The sequence below is a fragment of the Prionailurus bengalensis genome, chromosome D4 (assembly GCF_016509475.1).
Source record: "Prionailurus bengalensis isolate Pbe53 chromosome D4, Fcat_Pben_1.1_paternal_pri, whole genome shotgun sequence".
NCBI lineage: Eukaryota > Metazoa > Chordata > Mammalia > Carnivora > Felidae > Prionailurus > Prionailurus bengalensis.
Genome location: NC_057359.1, coordinates 50,104,578 through 50,129,480, shown reverse-complemented (window position 1 = coordinate 50,129,480; position 24,903 = coordinate 50,104,578). Strand labels below are relative to the sequence as shown.

At 36.3% G+C, this 24,903-nt stretch overlaps 1 protein-coding gene across 2 annotated transcripts in view; it reads left to right on the top strand.

The window, feature by feature from the left end:
• The window catches only part of CAAP1 (caspase activity and apoptosis inhibitor 1), a 54,445-nt gene that overhangs the window by 18,575 nt on the left and 10,967 nt on the right, over window positions 1–24,903 (top strand). For both annotated transcript variants that reach the window (XM_043566986.1, XM_043566987.1), the window contains exon 5: window positions 17,328–17,401. In XM_043566986.1, the coding sequence (XP_043422921.1) occupies window positions 17,328–17,401 (74 nt within the window). The remainder of the gene's footprint in view (window positions 1–17,327; window positions 17,402–24,903) is intronic.

Genomic DNA, 24,903 nt, shown 5'->3' with positions numbered 1-24,903 from the left:
TACTTTCTTAGAGAATGGGCATACTCTAAATTAGCTATTACTGGATTCCCATTTTGGATGATTAACTTAAAAAAAAAACCAAGATATTTCTAAATAGGCTTTAGAGATTTTAGGTAACATAAAAATTGGACCATTTTATGTTCACTAGAATATTTAAAACAGTAAATAAAATTAACATGAAATTGTTTTTATAAAATGAATAATTATTGGTAGGAATTATTTTAAATCTCCTTTTTTTTTTTATTACATCTGTTTTGTGCATCTCAAATGTGAATATTTTTGTTTAAAATGGAATACATGGTGGGGGGGGGGGTGTCCTGGGTGGCTCAGTCAGTTAAGTGTGTGACTCTTGATTTCAGCTCAGGTCATGGTGTTACACTTTGTGGGTTTGAGCCCCCACGTTGGACTCTGCCCTGACAGCATGGAGCCTGTTTGGGATTCTCTCTCTCCCTCTCTCTTGGCCCCTTCCCCCTTAAAAATAAACTTAAAAAAATGGAATACGTGGGTATTAAATATAAGTGGTTGAAAAGATCAAGTTGGCTGGTGGGAATGCAAACTGGTGCAGCCACTCTGAAAAACAATATGGAGCTTCCTCAAAAAATTAAAAATAGAACTACCCTACGATCCAGCAATTGCACTACTAGGTGTTTATCCAAGGGATACAGAGATGCTGTTTCAAAGGGGCACATGCACCCCAATGTTTATGGCAGCACTATCAACAATAGCCAAAGTATGGAAAGAGCCCAAGTGTCCATCGATGGATGAATGGATAAGATGTGGGGTGTGTGTGTGTGTGTGTGTGTGTGTGTGTGTACATATACACATACATACATAGGTATCCATATGTGTATATATGTATATATATATACACACACACAATGGAGTATTACTCAGCAATCAAAAAGAGTGAAATCTTTAAATCTTGCAACTACGTGGATGGAACTAGAGGGTATTATGTTAAGCAAAATTAGTCAGAGAAAGACAAATCTCATAGGACTTCACTCATACAAGGACTTAAAGACACAGAACAGATGAACATAAGGGAAGCAAAAAGAATATAAAAACAGGGAGGGGGACAAAACATAAGAGACTCTTACATATGGAGAACCAACAGAGGGTTATTGGAGGGCTTGTGGGAGGGGGCTGGGCTAAATGGGTTAGGGGCTTTAAGGAATCTGCCCCTGAAATCATTGTTGTACTATATGCTAACTAACTTGGATGTAAATTTAAAAAAAAAAAAAAAAAAAAAGAAGATCAAGTTGGTGTCATCTACTAGTTACAATGTACTGGTTACTATGCACAGTATACTAGATTTTAGTACATTGTAATAATTATATCTCTTAAATAGCTTTAAGCTATTCTACCCTTCAAAATAGGAGTAGCTTCCTGTTTACTGCTGTTAATGGTCACTTGAGGGTTAGGCACTTTAGTGAAGATAGAATGCAAGAAGAGTGTAGTGCTTAGATGTAGGTGAGTTAAGTGACTACTTTGCATTAATATATTTATTCTTGAAAATATTGAGCTATTCCTCTGGCTTGGTCAGTTGTCTTGTTGAGAGCAGCAGCTAGAACTGTGCTGTGTGACCACTCTTCTGTTGCTGAACCTTAGCAGTGATGTGTGATAGAACTTTGATGCTGTATGTCAGTTAGAGATTAACATCTGCTTTAGTTTTCCTACTGAGCTATCCTAACACAGCTACTACTGAGGATATTTGAAGCAGGGCTCATGAGCAAATGGCTAAGAAAGAATTCTTGAGACGTTTTTGCTGCAAAATGGTGGTTTGATTGTAGCATGAGGACAGGACCCAGGAGCAGAAAGAGCTGTTTTGGGATTGTGAAGAGTGACTGATTATATACTTTAAAGTTTGTGAAGAGAAGGGGGATAGAGATAAAGTAAGTTTCTAAGAAGTTTGGAAGTAAGGCTTTCAGGACGTTGAGGGGTTGACTGCTGTTAAGATAAGGTTACCTTTAGTCTTTAATAAAAGGTAAACATGAAGACACAAGATAGCCATGAGGTCCTTGAGGAAGGTCATGTCCTTCATGTTTCAGGTGTCTATCAGTGGGCTGCAGGCTGTAAGGAAATTTTTTTTAATACATTTTTTTTTTAATGTTTATTTACTTTTGAGAGAGAGACAGACAGGGTGTGGGCAGGGAAGGGGCAGAGAGAGAGGGAGACACAGAATCTGAAACAGGCTCCAGGCTCTGAGTTGTCGGCACAGAGCCCGACGCGGGGCTCGAACCCACGAATCGTGAAATCATGACCTGAGCTGAAGTCGGACACTCAACTGACTGAGCCACCCAGGCCCCCAGGAAATTTAACTTAGACTATATTTCTCTTGCCTTTGTTTCCCTCATTGCTTACCACCTTTAGTTTTTAATAAGGGAAAAACATGGATGTCCTTTTGATGAATTAGAGCTATCCAGTAGGTTCAGCTCATCAAACAGGCAATAGTATTCAGCCAAATGCTAAGTTTTCAGTAAATGTCAATAAAACTGAACTTGTTGGGAATAAAAGAATCTTCCACAAACTACTGTTACTAAACTTCAGAAAAGTAAAGTATTTGAGGTCACCTGGGTGGTTCAGTCAGTTAAGCGTCCCACTCTTGATACTGGCTTAGGTCGTGATCTTGACATCATGGGATTGAGTCCTGCATTGGTTTCTGTGCCCAACAGTGGAGCCTGCTTGGGATTCTCTCTACCCCTCATCCACTTTTTCTTTGTCTCAAAATAAATATTTAAAAAAAAAAAAGGAAAAGTATTTGAGCAAAATTTACAGTGCTCTGGAGCATTGGATTAATGGGCAAAATAATACATAAGTAAGCATTTTTAAAAAAATTTTTAAAAATGTTTTTATTTATTTTGAGACAGAGAGAGACAGAGCATGAGCAGGGGAGGGGCAGAGAGAGAGGGAGACACAGAATCCGAAGCAGGCTCCAGGCTCTGAGCTGTCAGCACAGAGCCCGATGCGGGGCTCGAACTCACAAACTGCAAGATCATGACCTGAGCCTAAGTCAGACGCCTAACTGACTGAGCCATCCAGGCGCCCCATAAGTAAGCATTTTAATCAGTGAATAAAAAAAAATAGGTCTCAGGTAGACCGAAGACTAGAGCCTTTTGGGAATGATGCTCTTCAGAAAATGACCTGTGATTCACCTGACTCACATGACCCATTTATGCTTTGTACCAATTACTTATTTGTGTGCTTAGCTCTGTTTTGGAAAATTTTATTGTACAATGAACCTTCGCATACCTAACCCATTTGTCCCCTTCCATATTATTTTAAAACCCCTCCTCCCAATTTCTTCCAATTTGATAACTGAAGCAGATCTTGACCCAGTTACCTTTTTGTGTGTGTGTGATTTTATAGTTTTTTTTTTTTTTTCAAGTTAGATAACATATAGTGTAGTCTTGACTTCAGGAGTAGAATCAAATGATTCATCACTTTCATACAACACCCAGTGCTCACCACAACAAGTGCCCTCCTTAATGCCATCATCACCCATTACCCTTCCCGGCCCCTAACACTAAGTTCTCTGTATTTAAGAATCTCTTATGGTTTGCCTCCCTCTCTGTTTCTGTCTTATTTTTCCTTTCCTTCCCCTCTGATCATCTGTTAAGTTTCTCAAATTCCACATATAAGTGAAGTGTGATATCTTTCTGTGACTGACTTAGTTTCCTTAGGATAACACCCTTGACTTCCGTCCACATTGTACAAATGGCATGATTACGTTCTTTTTCATTGCCAAGTAGGATTCCATTGTATATATACACCACATCTTCTTTTTTTTTTTTAATTTTTTTTAACGTTTATTTATTTTTGAGACAGAGAGAGACAGAGCATGAACGGGGGAGGGTCAGAGAGAGGGAGACACAGAATCTGAAACAGGCTCTAGGCTCTGAGCTGTCAGCCCAGAGCCTGACGCGGGACTCGAGCTCACGGACCGCGAGATCATGACCTGAGCCGAAGTCGGCGCTTAACTGACTGAGCCACCCAGGCGCCCCATACACCACATCTTCTTAATCCATTCATCAGTTGATGGACATTTGGGCTCTTTCCATAATTTGGCTATTGTTGCTGGTGCAACATTGGGGTATATGTGCCCCTTCAAATCAGCACTCCTGTGTCTTTTGGATAAATCCCTACTAGTGCATTGCTGTTGACCCAGTTATTTTTAAATGTTAAGCAGATTGGCACCTCTCCAGAATCTCTAGAACATTCTTTAGAATGGGAGGAAGTGAACTTCTCACAGGTCTCAGATGGGATCTTCAGTTGAATTGCAACTTTATTTCCCCATAAAGAACTTTGAGGGACTTGGGAAGCATTGTTTGTGGTTTTGTAACTTCTCTCCACACAAGACAATGAGTATTCTTTGTGTTACAGAAACCTAATTAAAAAAAAAGGTTTTTTTTAATGTTTATTTTTGAAGGAGAGACAAAGCATGAGTGGGAAGGGGCAGAGAGAGAGGGAGACACAGAAACCTAGCAGGCTCTAAGCTCTGAGCTGTCAGCACAGAGCCCAACTCAGAGCTCAAACTCCCAACCATGGATCATGACCTGAGCTGAAGTCAGTCCCCCAACCTACTGAGCCACCCAGGCGCCTCCAGAAACCCAATTTTTTTTTTTTAATTTTTTTTTTAACATTTATTTATTTTTGAGACAGAGAGAGACAGAGCATGAATGGGGGAGGGTCAGAGAGAGGGAGACACAGAATCCGAAACAGGCTCCAGGCTCTGAGCTGTCAGCACAGAGCCTGACGCGGGGCTCGAACCCACGGACCGTGAGATCATGACCTGAGCCGAAGTCGGCGCTTAACCGACTGAGCCACCCAGGCGCCCCCAGAAACCCAATTTTTAAATTGTATCTGTTGTCATTTTTATTGTCTGTCAGTTTACTGCCTCATCTTGCTGCTCAAGGACGTGGTTAGATGTTAGCAGGTATTTTTCTTTTTTCTGCTATTTCCTTATCACTATTTTAAAGTTAAGTTTTTCTTAATCACTTAACTGATTCTCTTTGTATTAATTGCCCTTTCTAGCTCATTTGAAAAATAAATTCACTGATGTTCACAGTGTGCTAATCTGGTTGTTGATGACTGTCTCCTAATATCTCTAATACATGTGTGAACTTGTCTAATACACGTGTGAACTTCAAATACTCCATTTGAAGTGTTTGCTTACCAAGAGTCATTCATGTTTGTTTCCAGTTCAGTTACGGTAGTTGCATAATTTAGTTAAACATATAAACAGAGGAAATACCAATATGAAAAGAATAGTTGATAAGTTGATTGCTTTGAAAAACTCAGAGTGGAGTTATTAAAAAGTTACCAGTTAGCTATGGGATACCAATTAAAAGTTTGGGGAACATTGAATAAATATAAAGGCTAATTTTTTTTTTGCACTCAGATTTTTGCACCTTAAATAAGCCAAAAGTAGAAGTAGTTTATGTGACTAGGATGAAACTGACCTCTGTTCTGTGAATTCACAATAAAGGTAAGGCTGTGGCCTTAGATGCAAAGATTGGTGAAGGAAGGTAACAGTTCTGTTTTATGTTAACCTAAAATGCTTCAATTATATATAACTTAAAGGTGCTTCCCTGTGTTAATAAGATTTTTTTTCCAGGCAAATGACATTACTTGTCTGAGTTAGAAAAAAGGAATTACACTGTATTAGGTTTGTTTTTGTTTTTGTTTACTTTTATTAATGAAAAGTTTCAAGGGTATAGAAAAGTACAGAGAATAATAGTGTAATGACACTCCCATATACCTATTGGCTAGATTTAGTGATTATAGCAATTTTCAATTTTCCATTTTGCTTCATCTTTTTTCTTGAAGTATTATAAAGCGAATTATAGTAATTTTGAATATTTGTGTGAATTTCCAGAAAATAAGGACATTTTCCCACATAACCATGTATCTAGTGTCTCTTATTTAAGAGCTTATTTATTTGAATGCATGTACATAGTACAAAAGTTTTTAGAATATATAGTGAAAATAAATCTTTTTCCTTTTACCCATTTCCTCCCTTCCTGTTCCTGCAGGAACAGTAAGCCAGGTTCTTGTGTATCCTCCCAGAAATATTCCATAGTTTACAAATATATGTGTGTATGTATTTTTTCTTTTCACACAAAATGGCAGCATATTGTGCAAACGATTCCATACCTTTCCCACTTAATTTTTTCCATATAATAGAATGTCTTTCCTTGGGTTTTGTTCTACCTAGTACATGTAAGGCTTCCTGTATATACCTGTATACTATTCCATTGTTGTACGTAGCAAAAATTTAACGGTCTATTGGTGGACGTTTAAGTTGTTTACTCTTTTGTTACTACAAATGTTATAAATATATCCGTATATAAGTAATGTTGTTCCTCTGTGTTTATGTGTAGCATAAATATCTAGAAGTTAATTATTGAGTCAGATGTTTGCACATTGGAAATCTTTAAAGATTTTGCCATAATTGACTTACAGAGTTTTAACTGATTTGTACCTCTATGTGTGGAGTGTATGTGTTCCTACTCTTTAATTTTGATCTTTGTTCATTTGATAGATTAAAAAAATAGTATCTCTGGGCACCTGGGTGGCTAAGTTGGTTGAACATCTGACTTTGGCTCAGGTCATGATCTCGCAGTTCTTGAGTTTGAGCCCCATGTTGGGCTTGCCACTGTGAGTACAGAGCCTACTTGGGATTCTCTGTCCCTCTCTCTCTCTGCCTCTCCCACACTCATGCTCTCTCAAAAATAAAAATTAAAAAAAGATAGCATCTCATTGGAATTTTAATTTGTATTCTTTTATTATGAATGAATAACCATCTTTCGACACATAGAGCTGTTGGAGTTTTCTGTGAACTCTCATTTTTTTATCCTTTGTATGTAGTTGGAAGACTGGTCTTTTTAATATATTGTTAGTGATATGGGTTGCAATTACTTTTTGCTTGTTGCTTTTTTTAAAAATACTTTTAAGGCTTTTACCTTTTTTTGCATGCATAAATATTTCATGTTTATATAGTCTAATTTTGTTATTCTATTATATTTTCTGCGTTTTATTTTATATTTAGAAAAGGCCTTCTCTATTCTGAAATTATAAAAAGTATTCTTCATATTTTCTTTTAGTACTTTATGGATTTTTTCAATGTTGAAATCTTTGATTCATTTGAAATTTATTTTTGTCTAAGTTTTAAGGTAGGGCTCTGATGTACTCTTTTAATTTTCATTTTGCCATACTCCTCTTTATAATCATCAAGAATTCCCTTAGAATATTGTTTTCACAATTCTTGGTTAGACTGTTCTTACTCAGTAAATTTGATCTGTATATTTATTTCCTTAATTTCTTTTTATTCCCTCCTTTGTTTTCTGTTACAAACTTGTGTGAATCTGTACTTCCATTAATTTTTTTTAAGTGAATAGCCAAATACATGGGCATGGTTTAAAAAATATAAATAGTACCATCCTTCCATGCCGCTGTGATGGTGTGCATGAATGCCTTGGCACATGCTTTCAAGAGCATTGGCAGCACCAAAAAATTGAAGTAAAAACAATGCCAAAAAGTGGGACAGACGCCATGTTCTAGGGTCTTACTAGGCCATGCTCCAAAGTCATAGTCCGTTTTCCAACTGTGATGATGAAGCATGGTTACATTGGCAAACTTGAAATCATTGATAACAGAGCTGGGAAAATTGTTTGAATCTCACGGGCAGGTTAAACAAGTGGGCAGTGATCAGGCCCAGATTTGATATATGACTCAAAGATCTAGGAAAATGGCAGACTAGTCTGCTCCTGTCCCACCAGATTGCTTTCGTTGTACTGACAACCTCAGCTGGCATCATGGACCATAAAGAAGCAAGATATAAACCCACAGAAGGGACAATCCTGGGATTCTTTTTTCTGAGTGTGTAGTACATATGTGCAAATAAAATGCCTCAGTGGGGAATATAATTCAAACAGTACAAAATAGTACAAAAAGGTATACAGTTAGAAATGTTTCCTGCCTTTTCATTCCCATCTGTCTCAGGCCTTCCCTTTCTTGTGGATTATGCGTCTTTTGTTGTCTGTCATGCCTGTCTTTTCATTGAAATTCCAATTTTTAAAATAATTCTGTCTTGATGCTTTAAAAGCATAAGTTTATCCAAGAAGAAGGAAGTATTTTTCTCTGGGGCCTTGAGATCAAATTCAGAGTGAAAACTGACTTTATGCTTTGAGATACATATTAGCCATATGAATATGTATATGGCTACGGCTACCTGTAATTTTTAGGTATTACTACGTGGAGAAGTATTTCTGCAGGTAGTAGCAAGTCTAAATAAATGCAGAGAGTCAAGGTTGTAGAATTAAACTGCCTGCATAATTTAAATTTAATAATGCCTGCCAGCATAACTCCACAGCTTGCTGTCTCTCTGATGTTTGGCATGTTACTTAAATCTGGAGAATAGGGGTAATATCAGCACCTAACCTATAGGATTTTGATGGTGATTAAGTGAGAAAAAGATTGTAAGGTGGTTAGAATAGTACCTGTTACATGGTAAGCATTGGTAAAAACATGTTGCTGTATTTGCTTTGGGATTTTTACTCTGAATCTAGAATAATAAGTATTCCTAAAATTCCACTTTACACTGCTGAGTATTGGGGATTTTCCCCCACATTTTTTTAAATGAAAGCCTGAGGAATGTGAAATAATTCATTGTGATTTTTAATTATTTTTCTTTACTGTAGCTTTTTAAAAAACAATTTGTTGCTTACAAGTGTCTAAATTTTTAAGTTGTTACAAAAAATAGTTTAAGAGGAAGCTACTGTACATATATTTTCAAGCATAAAAGGATTTTTCTAACAAATGAGATCAATTTGTTATGTTGACATTACTCTTTATAAGCTCAATTCTCTTAGACATATATGAATATAAAGGATTGACTGTGCTTTTAGGCTAGTAAATGGTAATAAATTGATTATCTTATTTTACCACTTATGTTCTCATATCCTTTATAAATTGCTGTTAGGCCATAATACTTAGGTGTAGACTATTCTACATAATAGGGTAAGTTTATCAGAAATGAAAGGATACGTTTTTCATGAAACCTTCACAAAAAGTATTACTAGTCATTGACAGTGTTGTGACCTAATTCTTAGACTCTACAAAGCAGTAACATGTTTGCACATCTTATAAGTTTGTACCTTTATTTTTTTGTATAAAAAAATTTTTTTTAATGTCTATTTGAGAGAGAGACAGTGCACGAGCAGGGGAGGGTCAGAGAGACGAAGACAGAATCTGAAGCAGGCTCCAGGCTCTGAGCTGTCAGCACAGAGCCTGATGCGGTGTTCGAACTCATGAGTGGTGAGATTCTGACCTGAGCCTAAGTCAGACCCTTACCCGATGATCTGATCAGAGCCACCCAGGCACTCCCATAAGTTTGTACCTTTAAATGCACTTACATAGTAATCTCATGCTAATTCCTTGAAAACATAGAAATATAGGGATACAACAAAAAGAAAAACCTCTTTGATTTCCTTCAGTCAATTTTATATAGACTATAGCCCCCTATTTAGGGAATTGTCTCTTCACAAAAACACAGTTGCAGGGGGCCAGTTATACCATGAATCCTTAGAGAATCATGGATCAGAGAAAAACTGGAGTTTACTGTGACTCTTTGCTTAATGTTACTTGGAGAGAGGAAATGGAGAAAAGAGTTAAATTTTGCTGTCTTTTGCTGAAGGAATTTGCTGAGGGACACAGTGGAGATACGGATTTATTTGCTTCGTGGAAAGGCCCTTTGAGAAAAATTAAGATTATTTTGCCCCATTTCTTAGTTTTTGAAGGTGACAGTTTACCACTATATGATTCAATATTTTTGAGCCTGCTCTAAGACTTTTGTGGTATTTCAATTAAAAAAAATTTAAGGTATAATTTAGATATAGTACAATTCACCTTTTTTTGCTATACAGTTCTGTAAATTTGGACAAATGGATGGTAATTTATCTACCACCATAATCACAATATAGAATAGTTCTGTCACACTAACAATTTCCTCCATGCCTCTTTGTAGTCTTCTCCCTCCATCCCCAACCCCTGTAAACCCCTGATCTGATTTCTGTCCGCATACCTTTTCTTTTTCTAGAGTGTCATATGGATGGAATAATACAGTATATAGCCTTTTGAGTCTGGCTTCTATCACTTAGCACAATGCATTTGAAATTCATTTGTGTTGTGTATATCAATCGTCCCTTCCTTTTTATTGCTAAGTAGTTAGTGTTATATTGTGTGGGCTTACTATAGTTTATTAATCCACTCCCATTTGAGGTAATCTTATAAACCAAAATAATGACCCTCCAAAGGTGTTTATATTCTGGCTTCAGAACCTGAGGACATGTTACTTTATTTGACAAAAGGAACTTTGCAGATTTCGTTTAGGTTAAGGACTTTGAGATGGAAAGCATATCCTGGATTATCCAGGTCATCCTAATTTAATTCTGTGAGTTCCTAAAAGTTGAAGAGGAAGAGAGAAGAGGTCAGAGACATCTAACATGAGACATCACTAGAATCTGGGCATGATCCTCAGCTTGCAGCCAGCAAGGAAGCAGGGACTTTGGTCCTGCAACCTCTGTGAACTGAATTCCGCCAACAGTCCAAAGGAGCATGAAATGAATTCTCCCCTAGAGCATCCAGAAAGGAATGCATCCTGTGGACACTTTGATTTGAGTCCAGTGAGACCCATCCCAGATTTAGGACCTACAGAACTCTAACATGGTGCATAATGTTGTTTTAAGCTATCAGGTTTGTCATAATTTGTTATGGCAGCAATAGAAAATTAATAAAGCGACATTTGAGCTGTTGACAATTTATGATGATTTCAAATAAAGCCACTATACATGTTCACACACAGGTTTTTGTGCAAACATAACAAGTTTTAATCGTCCTTGGTCAAGTACCTAGGAGTGGGGGTTGCTAGGGCATGTCGGCATCCTTGCTGATACTGTGAATGAGAGTTCCATTTGTCTGCTGTTTTGATTTTAGCCATTTTAATATATGTGTAGTGGTGTGGCATTGTGGTTCCAAATTTGCATTTCCTTAATAACAAATGACATTGAACATATCTATTATTGTGTTTATTTGCATCTGTATATCTTCCTTGGTCAAGTGACTATTAATTTTTTAACCACTGATCTGATTTTTTTTATTGGGTTCTTTATTTTTTATTTTCATTACTGTGATTTGAGAGGTTTTTGTTTGTTTGTTTTTTCAGAGCAGGAGTTGGGGAGAGGGGTGAAAGGTCAGGGGAGAGACTATCTTAAGCAGGCTCCACGCTCCGCACGGAGCCTGATGCAGGGCTCAGTCTTGGGACACTGGGTTCATGACCTGAGCTGAAATTAAGAGTTTGACGCTCAGCCCAAAGAGCCAACAAGGCGCCCCTTGAGAGTTCTTTATATACTCTGAATACAGTCCTTTATCAGATACGTGGCTTGTAAATATTTCCTCCCAGTCTTGCTTGTCGTATATTCTGTCACCATTGCCTTAGAAGAGCAGATTTGTTTAATCTGGGGGAAATCGAATTTATCGACTATTTTTATATATAGACCATGCTTTTGGTGAAATCTTTTCTTAACCCAAGGTCACAAAGGATTTTTTTCCTGCATCTTCTAAAGATTTTATAGGTTTACAGTTTTTAAGTTTGTGATCATTTTGAGTTAGTATTTGTATATGATACAAGTTACTGATTGAGAATTATATGCAGGGTGCCTGGGTGGCTCAAGTCAGTTAATTGTCTGACTTCAGCTCAGGTCATGATTTCATGGTTCATGGGTTTGAGCCCCACTTGGGCTGTGAGCCCACTTTGAGCTGTGGTGACAGCTCAGAGCCTGGAGCCTGCTTCGGATTCTGTTACTCCCTCTCTCTACCCCTCCCCCACTCATGCTTATTCTCTCAAAAAAGAAACATTAAAAAAATTAAAAAAATTATATCCGTATGGATATCCAGTTGTACCATTCGTTCAGTTTGTTAATTGCCTTTGTACTTTTGTTGAAAATCAGTTGACGATGTATATGTGGGTTTATTTCTGGGCTCTCTTTTGTTCCATCAGTACATATGTTCATCTTTTTTCCAATATCATAGTGTCTTCATTACTGTAGCTTTGTAGTCTTGAAATCTGATAATGTACATCCTTCAACTTTTTTTTTTTTTTTCTGTTTTGGCTACTCCAGTTTCTTTGCCTGTTTCTTATTTTTAATAGTAGGAAGCTCATAGAATGATAGGCTGGCTTCTTTTAGCCTCTGTTTCTATTCCCTGGAATCTGGAGAGAATCCAGAGTTACACCTTTTGTTATGCCAATTTGCCTGATTGTCAGCTTTTGCCAAAATGGGAAGACACTGGCTGCTTGGTCTGGTTTCTTTATCCTTGAGGTATCTTCCTTTTGTATTTTTTTTTTTTTTAATGTTTATTTCTTTTTGAGAGAGAGAGAGAGAGAGGGAGAGCATGAGTGGGGGAGGGAGGGAGAGAGGAAGGGAGGGGGAAGGAGAGAGAGACAGAGACAGAGAAAGGGAGGGAGGAAATCCCAAGCAGGCCCCATGCTGTCTAGGCAGAGCCCATCCTGGGCTGTGAAGTCAGGACCTGAGCCAAAATCAAGAGTGGGACGTTTAACTGACTGACTCACCCAGGCACCCCCTGTGTATTTTTTATTTGGATAGAATTTGACTTTTTTCCCTTTTTTTTTTAATTTTTTTTTCAACGTTTATTTATTTTTGGGACAGAGAGAGACAGAGCATGAACGGGGGAGGGGCAGAGAGAGAGGGAGACACAGAATCAGAAACAGGCTCCAGGCTCTGAGCCATCAGCCCAGAGCCTGATGCGGGGCTCGAACTCACGGACCGCGAGATCGTGACCTGGCTGAAGTCGGACGCTTAACCGACTGCGCCACCCAGGCGCCCCGACTTTTTTCCCTTTTAAAAGTACCAAAAGTTGAAACTTTTGGTAATTCACATGTGTAGTGGTTCTTAAGTTCCACAGATCTCCCCAATGTATTACTCTGACTTAAAAAAATATATCCTTTGAGTGTTGAGTTTTATAAGTTCTTTGTATATTTTGAATATTTGAATATATCCTTTTATTGGATATGTCATTTGCAAATATCTTCTCTTATTTCATAGGTTGACTTTTTTTTTTTTTTTAATTTTTTTTTCAACGTTTATTTATTTTTGGGACAGAGAGAGACAGAGCATGAACGGGGGAGGGGCAGAGAGAGAGGGAGACACAGAATTGGAAACCGGCTCCAGGCTCCGAGCCATTAGCCCAGAGCCCGACGCGGGGCTCGAGCTCACGGACCACGAGATCGTGACCTGGCTGAAGTCGGACGCTTAACCGACTGCGCCACCCAGGCGCCCCTCATAGGTTGACTTTTATTTTTGTTGATAGTTTCCTTTGCTGTGCTGAAACCTTTTATTTTGATGCAATCCCAATAGTTTATTTTCTATTTTGTTGTTTAAAAAAAAAAAAAGAAGGTCAAGAGTGGAATTGTATTTGGGGTAAAAGAAAGTAAGTTGGATTTATACTGGTTGGAGGACTTAAACCCCAGAGGTGGGTATAAGGCTGTCATATTTCAAAGCCAAGATTGTAAATTAAGCTGCTTTAAGGAGGAGCACTGCGGATGTGAGAAAGGAAGTAGAAAAATAAAAACAGGCTTTTTTTCCCCCCTAATGGAAAGGACTACAAAAGTCATCCTAAGATTATTAACCCAAACCAGATTAAGCATGTGTCCCCCTCCATCCCCCACTTTTTTCTCTTGCCATCTCTCTTTCTCCAGTTGTTACAAAATTCTTATCTAAAGGGTGTGACAGAAATATTTAAATGTCATTTAAATATAAATTGGAATTACTTTAGTTTTCCTAACTCTGACACCTAGTATTTCTTATCTGGGAGTAGACATTTTTTATTTTCATAAAACTAGAAATAAAAAGACATATACTTGTAGGTTTCTTATACTTTAAGACATTTCCTTTTTCGGTATATTTTGCTTTCCATGCTCTTTGTTAAGGATCTTTAAATTGTATTGGAGAGCTCTGAATGTGTATGGTAATTTTAGTTGCAAAGTCTACATGTTGGAAAAATGAACTAGTATAGATTTTAAAATTCCAGGCTATTTTCTGGAATATTTTTTCAACTTCACATACTACTGAAGTAAAAGTATCTTGCATTTTATTTTTCAGCCACAAGGTGGTGCACTTGTACTGCGTCTACTTTTGAAATTCTGTTTGGTGACATTCTTTAATGGCATGTTCAAGCCTAACTTAAGATAAAACAGAATGTTATAAAAGTTCACTTTGGGCACTAAAGCAATTCTTTATGGAAGCAGGTAATCTTTATAGAGATGTCCAGTTTTATTTGAAGGACAATCAAGGGGCTTTCACAGAGAAAATAAAATAATGCATAGAATAATGCGTTTTACTGCATTATTATTAAAAATTTTTATTTGACAATAACTTCACAGTTATTAAAATGTTATAAGAATAAGAATAGTACAAGAAGTATCCATGTATCTTTTATTTAGATTTCTCTATAATATATTAATAAAATTTTATCCCATTTGTACCCTCTTGTTACATAGATGTGTGTCTATTTTCTAAAACATTTGAGGCTGTAAGTTACATACATCATGACACTTTACCCCTAAATACTGCATTGTGATTTTTTTTAAGGATATCAGTAGTCTATACATAACAACAATACAGTGTCAACTTCAGTAAATTTAACAATGATACAACACTTTTACTCAGTTTGCTTTCGGTATTTGTTTGTCATTTGACTCAGTAATGTCCTTTACAACATTTTTTCCCCCTCCAGTTCAGCAGTCTCAAGTGAATTATAACATTTAATTGTTATGGCTCTTCAGCCTCCTTTAACCTAGAATATTTCCACAACCTTTTTTTTTTTTTTTTTTTTTTTTTTTTTGCCTTTTATACATTGACATTTAACTCCCCACCCACTTTTAATTGAACATTACTTATTTCCTTTTTTGGGTTTGACTGAAGATTTCTTCATGAAATAGGTCATACACTCTCAGCTATAATATTGCATAGGTGATGTTGTGTCCTTCTTATTAGCGTATTACAGATGTCCATGGCTCTTTTAATGGTGATGTTGCATTATGTTTTTGTTGAAGTCTTCTAGATGTTATGTGTTTAGAAGAAGAATTGAGTGGTGCCCACTCAAGGATGTGTAAGAGCAAACATTTTATCTAAAGAAAGATATTTAGAAATAGATTAATGTTCCCAGCAGGTAAAATCTAATTTGACTGTAAGGCGTGAGGTAGCACATTTTAACTTTCTTCCTTGCAAAGCTCTTAATGTAGTATATTGGCATTTTATCTGTCCCTGGATTACCAAAGAATATTTGTTGATATCTTCCTTGGGATCTGCCAGTCATTCTGGTGAAAGAATAAATACTGAGTAGGTGATATTAGACAGAAAGAGGTATAAAATATGTATTTCAACTTTAAATCTTTTATATGTTATAATTAATATCAGATCCAAAGAATTTTATAGTCTCTATTTCACTTTGTGCTTGCATTAGTAAAATTTTAATGCAAAACACATAAGTACCAAATATGTTGACTGGAAAGAATATTGTAAACTTAAAGAAATGATCACAGGTCTTTATCTTTTGGTTATTTGAAGGATGTGTTATTAAGTGGATAGAAATCGTTTTGGGAGGGGTGCCTAGGTGGCTCAGTAGGTTGAGTGTCCAACTCTTGATTTTGGCTCAGTCTTGATCTCACAGATTGAGCCCTGTGTCCATCTCTGCACTGACAGCATAAAGCCTGCTTGGGATTCTCCCCACCCCCTGCCTCTGCCCTTCCCTCCTTCTTTCTCCCCCATCTCTCTCAAAATAAATAAATAAACTTTGTTTAAAATAAAGAAATAGATTTGTGAGCAGGAAAATTCCTGAAATATTTCTTGTATGTTAGTTTTAGGATGCATATAGAAATTCTCCAAAAGGTAATATTTATTTATAAAGAAAAGTCATTTTGAATGTTCGCAACTAATTTCTTTTGCCAAAAAGTATTTGTAATATTAATATCTAGATGGTATAATGCCCTCTAAGAAAGAACATTAATTAGTTTAGTTTGCAGCTCTGTTAGAGAACATGGTGGATCAAAACTTTTTTATGATCTTATACTTGAATCCATTTACTTTGATTACATATGTATATTACATGTAAAATATGTATTTCCCACATCAAAGCACTTGAGGTATGAAATTAGATGAATATAAAATAATTTGAATGCCAAAGTGCTCATTAAATTTAACACTTGAAAAATTATTGGATTCCTCTTAAGTTTTGATTTCTCCCACCAGCTATCCTGCAAGGTATTGGAAGTGAGAAAAGTTACCTCCATATTTCTCCAGTTTTGCCCTTAATTTTTTTTCTTGTGTTTTTCTTTTATTTTTTAAATTTACGTTGAAGTTAGTTAGCACATGGTGCAACAATGATTTCAGGAGTAGATTCCTTAACGCCCCTTACCCATTTAGCCTATCACCCCTCCCACAACCCCTCCAGTAACCCTCTGTTTGTTCTCTTTTTAAAAACAAATTTTTTTTTAACGTTTATTTATTTTTGAGACAGAGAGAGACAAAGCATGAACGGGGGAGGGTCAGAGAGAGGGAGACACAGAATCTGAAACAGGCTCCAGGCTCTGAGCTGTCAGCACAGAGCCCGACGCGGGGCTCGAACTCACGGACCGCGAGATCATGACCTGGGCCGAAGTCGGCCGCTTAACCGACTGAGCCACCCAGGAGCCCCAATGTTCTCTATATTTAAGTAAGAGTCTCTTATATTTTTGTCCCCCTCCCTGTTTTATAAGTATTTTTGCTTCCTTTCCCTTGTGTTCATCTGTTCTGTCTTAAAGTCCTCATATGAGTGAAGTCATATGATATTAGTCTTTCTCTAATTTCACTTAGCATAATACCCTCTAGTTCCACGTAGTTGCAAATGGCAAGATTTCATTCTTTTTGATTGCTGAGTAATACTCCATTGTGTGTGTGTGTGTGTGTGTGTGTGTGTGTGTGTACACACACCACATCTTCTTTATCCATTCATCTATCGATGGACATTTTTGCCCCTTAATTTTTACAAAGATGTGTACTACCTAAATTGTTAGTGGTTTATAGCTGCTGCTTTTGACACTTGTATACACATGTTTCTGAGCTTCCAAAGTGTACTAAATGATATCCTGGGGGTTCAGAAGAATTCCATGTGTCTTCCCAAGTGTCTGATTTAATAAATTCTGGGAACCTGAGCAGTAAGTATTACTTGACTGAATAGAGTTTTAAAAATTGTTTTTATTTATTTTTATTCCTCAGACAAGACATCTGTATAGATTCTACATCAACCGTGAGAGAGAACAAACAACCTGAAGGTTTGGAATTAAAACAAGGTATAAACCAAGTATTTAATTTTTATATAACATTTACCTGAAGATTATAAACACTTTAACAGTAATAAATTTTCAGTGTTCCAGCTTGCCCCCATTTTACAGATAGGGGAACAGAATAATTTATTTGGTCCAAGATCAAAAGAATAAAGAATATGTCCTTTCTTTATTTCATGACTCCTTTAGCCATTGGAAAGTTCTGCCTTAGTGATACATGCTTATAGTGCCACCAGAAAGCTATCATCTTGAATAGTTTTAATTTTATCATTAGCTGCAAGATATTGGAGATACATTAACTGGGTAGCTTTGGGTTATATGTGGGGAAAAAAAGCTTTATGGATAACTTTTTTGTCTTTTTTTTTTTTTTTTTTTTTGCCGAGGTACATTGTTATTACTTTATTTTCTATGAATCAGTAGTGTTTGACATTGCCAGCTAGCAGAAGTGAAGTGGTAATTTGTAATTTATTCAAGCCAACTAGATGAGTAGGGCTAGTCTTTCATGTGTCTTTTTTTGTTTCCCCTCATCCTGGTAGGAAAAACTGAAAGTAAAATAAATTTTTATTAGTTACTCAAAGACTACCTCACATTTTTCCCGTTTCCTGGTATAATTACTTCAGAGCAGTGACAATCTACTCTAGCCAAAATGATTGTATTATTTATTATGTAAGCAACTAATATTTGATTGGCTTAGAATAATGTCTGTAAAACTTGAGTCATAAGAACTTATTTGGTAGAGAGAAGTAGGTCATCAATTTATTTAGGCAGAATTTCTTTTTTTACTTGGGGTCTGTGTTGCTTAGTTAACACAGTGGAAAAAAAAGTTGGATAACTAATTTTGTGATTCATTCATTATATATGTAGAGAGAACAAAATCAAGATTTTCTGTAATTCTAATTATGTACTTTGGGGTTTTAATAAATATTTTTGACAGTTTCAAGAATTCCATGGTTTTTCAGAAGTCTTGTTGTGTTAGCCTCTTAAATAGCCAGACAAAATTGTATCTTTTTATATTCTGACTTCTGAGCACCCACCAGAGACATAAACTGAGATTCAGTGTCATTTACATTTCTTTGTCATATATAAATAAATGTTAAGCATATTATCATTTTCACATAACTCTTAAACCCCGTGGGTAATTGGACATCTCTGCTATTGTTTCTTTCTTTGTTTCTGTTCTTTGCGTCTAATGAGCAGGCAGTGTCGAGGGTATGCTTTTAGATCATCTGTGGAGAGAAGAATGTCATGTAATTGACATGGTTGATTCCAGTTCCTAGGGAAAAAGGAATGGGGACCTCATTGTACAAATTAGCCATTGCTGCCTTCTAAGGGAAGGTGTTTTTCTGCTTTCATGTTCAGGTACCTGGAGCTCTTTAAACTCGCTTCCCAGTGCTAACAGCCTATTTTGCTGTAATTTTATATGGTAACTTCAGTCTTTTAAAAACCAGACAGGGAAGCAAAGAGGAAGAGAAAAAGAACTCAGAGTAGTCAGGTATCACAAAGCACAAGTCTTTTATGCTTAGGAGCCTATATAGACCACTCTCAGGTTCTCATCTAGTCATCAGAAACATCAAGAACACACTGTCATCAGTAAGTGACATCAAGCAGAGGTGAGAAAACATAAGATCAAAGCACAGCAGTACAGTTCATGTTATGACTAAATCTGTAGGAAAAGGTCAAATTAAGTTGCAACTCTTATTTTAAAGAATACAGGGAAATAGTAGGTAAAGTCTTCTAGAAAAATGTCTATAAAATAGTTAAAATATAAAATGTTGCATAATGGAATAAACGTAAGTTATCTAGAAGATCGAATTATGTAGAACATTTTCCAGGTAAATATTAGTATAGCTAAAATCTGAACCAGGTAGTGAGTAACTTGCTTGGAGTAACCCAAGAAGCTGAGGTACACCAGGAAATAGAAATTTTAGTAGTCTGAATACATTTTGTTACCTTTTTCCCTAAATGAACCAATGTTGTCTACTTTTAATATGCACAACTTGCAAAGTTGATTTAGTATTATCTCCAGCTTTTCTTGCATAGCTAGTTGTTCTCTTTCACAGTGAGCGTAATAAAAACAGAATATAATGCGCCTTGTGAATGTATTGTCATTTTATTTAATGGCTTGACCATTTAAGAAAATTCATTGAAGCTTAGTTAGAATTAAATTCATTGAAGCTTAATTAGAACCCTTTGTTCAGAAGAACAAAATCTAAAGCAGTGTTGAATTTCCTCTTTACTTTTTTTCAAATACATCTTATTATATAACCTGTTCATAGTATGTGATACTGACACATTACTTAAATTATATCTTCAGTTTTTTTAGCTTCTCAGCTTCTAAAATACTCAAATATTGAGAAATATTAATGGTGAATTAGTTACTTGAAATTGGCATTTTTTTGGGTCTAGTTCTGGTTTCACCCATTTCATTGATAAGAAATATCATTTATGAAACAAGCTGTGCTGAAGATGAGTATCTGATTGTGCTCTGACTTCGACCACGCTTTCATAATGGACTAATAACCAAGATCTGCCTTCACTGTGCAGACATTATTTAAATGTAAATACAATCTACTGGTTGGTTGATTCGTACTCAAATAAAATTGGAACTCTTCCATTGGGATTAGTTTCTTCACTCATTCATTTTTAGCAGGAGGGCAGCTGTATAAGAAACATTAGTTATAGTTTTGGTCTTTATCTGTAGCACAGCTGTGTTTGTGTACATGAGCACATATACATGTGCAAGCCTGAGATCCTTTATTAATTTCCTGGAGGATCTCAGGGCTTGTATTATTGAAATGGATTTGCTCACTTTTTAAAATAATAATTATATAAATTTTCTATATTGGCCATTTTGTGCTAAAAATATTTAAAACTTTAACATTCAGTTTAAAAAAATGAAAACTGCTATTCATTGAAGGTATTTAATTTGTAGAAAATATTTTTAAAATGTCAAATCTAATATTAGTGAATTCTGTTTATATATAGCTATAAATTTGCTTAAGACGTTCAGGAATATTAAAATAATGGTCTGTATTTAAATAGTTGCTTTAAAGTCGACAAGCAGGAGTATATGTAACTTTGCAAATTTTTCTCCTTGGTAACTTAAGAATTAAGCTCCTTTGTGTTTCTTCTTGGAAGTGGCCATGAGAAATTTTTTTAACTATATATGAGAAATAGCTAAGTCAAATTTGGATACTTAGGTTGAAGAGGTGGTGAGGTTTTCAGCCCTCACTTTAAAGTATTTGAAGAGCTGTCAAGTGGAAGAATGATTAGGCTTGTTCTGTATTGCCTCTGAGAATGAAAACAGGGCCACTAGGTAGAATTATCACTAGACAGATTTTGGTTCAATTTATTGATCTCTAATCGGAAGTCTCAGAAAATGAAGTGGGCTGCCTTCTGTATTGCTAAAGGGTGTTTGAACACAGGCTACAAAAACTGCCACTTGGTGGCTCTGTTGTAGAGCTAATTGAAGCAGTGTTTGGATGTTTGGCCTTGATTTGAAGTTCCTTTCTAGCTGTCAGATTTTGTAAAGACCAGTGCTGGGTGCAGTGTCTGGACTTGAGAAGAGTGCTTAATGACTGGGTTTTGTTTTGTTTTTTAATTGCTTAATGGAAGCAGAATAAAATATACAGTGTTTTTTTCTCTATATTTTTTATTCCATTAGAAAATCATTCTTCCTTTCTATTAGTGAAAGACAGGCAAACACACACAAAATATGCAAACTGAATTTTGCTGTGGTGAGGCTCAAATTCTGCTACTGGTGTGTGTGTGTGTGTGTGTGTGTGTGTGTGTGTGTGTGTGTGTTAAAATAATGTCGTTGCCTCATGCAATTATATTTTGACCTTCCAGTTCATGAATTAGTGAATGATAGACAGTTTTAAGAATTGTCTTGTTAACAAGAGCTTCAAAAAGTTGAAAGGTAGACTTTAATAGGGGGAAAATGTTTATCAGTGGTTAAACTGTCTGATGGAAGTTTAGATATTTTCTCTGGGCTTCTCTGACCAATTTTAGACGGGTGGTCACCACAGTGTTATCATACACACTTCCAGAGAATGCAGGAAAAAGAATACCTGTACTTCTAAAGTAAATAAAATGTATAAATTTATATATTTGTCCCTCCACTGTAAAATTTCTGGTTGCATGTGTTGTTGTATTAGTACATACTCATTTATAGGAATAATACATGCTATTTTTTAAGTAAATAATATATACTGGAGCAGGTACTTAAAAACATTTTCACTGATAGGTTTATGTAAATAATGCAGTTGAGAGACCTCTTTTAGACTATCATGAAGAATTGATGATGGTCGCAGCTTATTCACTTATTACTTACAAAAATTAAATGTGGTAGAAGAGATTTTTGCCATCATTTAGCAAAGGTATTAAATATAAAAGTATATGAGACCATTTGAATCCTTAAGGTGAGGGATTGATGGAAAACCCCAACTGATTTTTGCTCTTCTTGTTGGTATTGTTACTGCCATTATTCTAAGATAGTACTGCACCAGGAGAAGCAAAGGTGAGTAAGTAGAGGGCCTAGAATAAAAAAAGAATGAAGAAGTGAATTTGCAGTAGAAAAGGAGTTGAGTTTTGCCAAAAAGAACTCTATAACCATAGCTGAAGGACTACATGCAAGTTAGGAGAAGTTACAAAGATAATGAGAAAAATGCCTTCAGTGATTTGTGTTGCTTTGGGAAGAAAGAGAGAATGAAGACCATTGGTTAATTAAGCCTGTTTGGAGCAGTTTGACACGTATGTATTGCTGTAGAAACCTCTGCATTGTCAAGTGAGGTCTTGTGGTGCCTCATCCTTTGAGGAGCTGAACTGGAGGCATGAGTGTGGGGAGACCAAAATAAAAGCGTCCCAGGCTGTTCGGAGTTGGAAACAGAGAAGCAGATGTACAACTGATTTGTTCTCAAAGTTCGAGTCTGATTTCTTTTTTCCTCGCCCTTGATTTTCTCCCTTACTGGCTGTAACAAGTAAGTATTCACACAGTGCAGCTTCTTAACATGAGTTAACTTTTCAGCAATTGGTGAAGTAAAAAGAGATTGTGGTGTAACCTTCAGTGTGACTTAAGAACTTACATTTCTCTTCTTGTTCCTTTGAGCTTTTTCACAAGTTATTACCAGCAATGACAGCAGACAGGACCCTCCCACTTTTTCATTTGTCTCTTTCTGTGTGTAGTAATTGAACAAAAGGGTGAAAATTACATTTTGTGTGGCACATTAGCCCATACTGTTTCTGTACCTTTTGAAGACCCCTCTGTTGCATTTAATTGTGCAACTTTTCTGCATTAAAAAACAAAGTACACTGGCAGGGTTTTTGGATGCATAATGCCTTGTGCGTGTTTTTCAAGAATGACATTATGAAGGGTTTGATTTAGTATCTGAGAAAAATGTTGATTGCCATGTTTCTTTAAATTTTACCCATTCTCGGGGCGCCTGGGTGGCTCAGTCGGTTAAGCGTCTGACTTGGGCTCAGGTCATGATCTCGTGGTTTGTGAGTTCGAGCCCCGCGTCGGGCTCTGGGCTGATGGCTCAGAGCCTGGAGCCTGCTTCCGATTCTGTGTCTCCCTCTCTCTCTGCCCCTCCCCCATTCATGCTCTGTCTCTCTCTGTCTCAAAAATAAATAAACGTTAAAAAAATTTTTTTTTTAAAATAAATTTTACCCATTCTCTCTTGTGGTTTCATAGGATTGTAGACATACTGTTAGGGCAGCCACTTCAGAGGATATATAGTCCAAACCTTTAACATGTTTGGATCTCCTTTGGATCCATGGTGCTATTCAGTAATTATGTTCTTGTCCAATCGTTGGCAAAAGTACCTCCTTATATAGAAGTAACTCCTACCACAGGAAAGATGGTAAACATTAGATTTGAAATCAGATTTTGTTACCAGTTAACGAACTTTTTACTCATCCTACGCCATAGTCTATGATTTAATTAGAAGTTTTGGTTGTAATATTATATGTAGTATGTAGTCTTTTGAGATTGACTTCTTCCACTTAGCAGGTATGCATTTGAGGCTCTTCATGTCTTTTTGTAGCTTGATATTGCCGGACAGTCTTCCATTGTATAGATTTACAACAGTTTGCTTATCCATTTACCTATTTACCTATTAGAGGACATCTTAGTTGCCTCTAGATTTTGGCAATCATGAGTAAAGCTACTATAATCATTTGTATGCAGGAGTTTGTGGACATAAGTTTTCAAACTCTGGGTAAACACCAAATTTAGTTTTCTAAGAAACTGCCAAGCTGTCCTTCAAAGTGCTGTACCATTTTACGTCCTGCCAGCAGTGAATGAGATTTTCTGTTGTTCCATCTTCTTGCTAACATTTGGTGCTATCAGTGATTTAGATTTCGACTGTTCTAATAGACGTGTAAGTGGTATCTTGTTGTTTTACTTTGCAGTGCCCTAATGATATATGATGTTAAGCATCTTTCCATGGGCTTCTTTGCCATTTGTATATCTTCTTTGGTGACTTGGCTCTTCAGATCTTTTGCCCATTTTTTATTTGGGTGGTTTTCTAATTGTTGAGTTTTAAGAGTTCTTTATGTATTTTGGACACCAGTCTTTTATCCAGGTGTGTTTTGCGAATATTTACTCCTAGTCTGTGGCTTGTCATTTCCTTAATAATTTTTCACATTTAATACATACTTTTTAGCTCCATGCCTCATATATTTTATTCATTCATGTGGACTTAAGGGACCTCATACAAGAAGAAGATAAATTCAGTCTGAACCAACATTCTCATCAGTGATGCTTCAGTTGGTCATTCTGATTCTGTTAAGATCTGGGAGGCACTATAGAATATTTAAATGCATAGATCTGTGAAATATACTTGGGCTTGAATTTTGGTTTTGCCACTTCAGTTGTGTGAACTATAGGGCAAGTTACTTAAACTCCGTTCCTCAGATTCATCAATTATAAAATGGGGATAATAAATATGAATGTCTATTCCATTATGGTTAGCATAAGGATTAAATGAGTTAATACATGTTCAGTGCTTTAGAGAAGTGATTAGTACCTGGTAAATGCTCAGTAAATATCCACTCTTGTTATAATTATTTCTGCCATCATTATTGTTGTCATTAGAATTTTCTGCTTCATCCCCCCAATATCACCCTGGCTGTCTCTAATTGGCAAAAGTGTCTCCGTATTGAATCATAGTCTGCCAGTATGTATTTTCTGCTCATTTATCCTTGTGTGTCCTTTGGATTATAGAAAATGAATTTAATGCTTTTTCTAAATGATGTCCCTTCAGATTTTGAAGCTGATCCCTTCTTCCAACAAACAAATTGTGGTTTTGTGCTAGGCACCAGAAAGATAAATAAAATATGGCCTGGCTTGGAAAGAACTTCTCTAATAAAGGAAAGTAGATGTATAAATTAATTTTTCATATCTACCTGTTTCTGAATTTATATAGTCCCTGTCTCTCCTCTTAAAAATGGGTGAACTCTTTGTGTTGCTGCGACCAGCCCCTGTATTTGTATAGTGAACACATTCT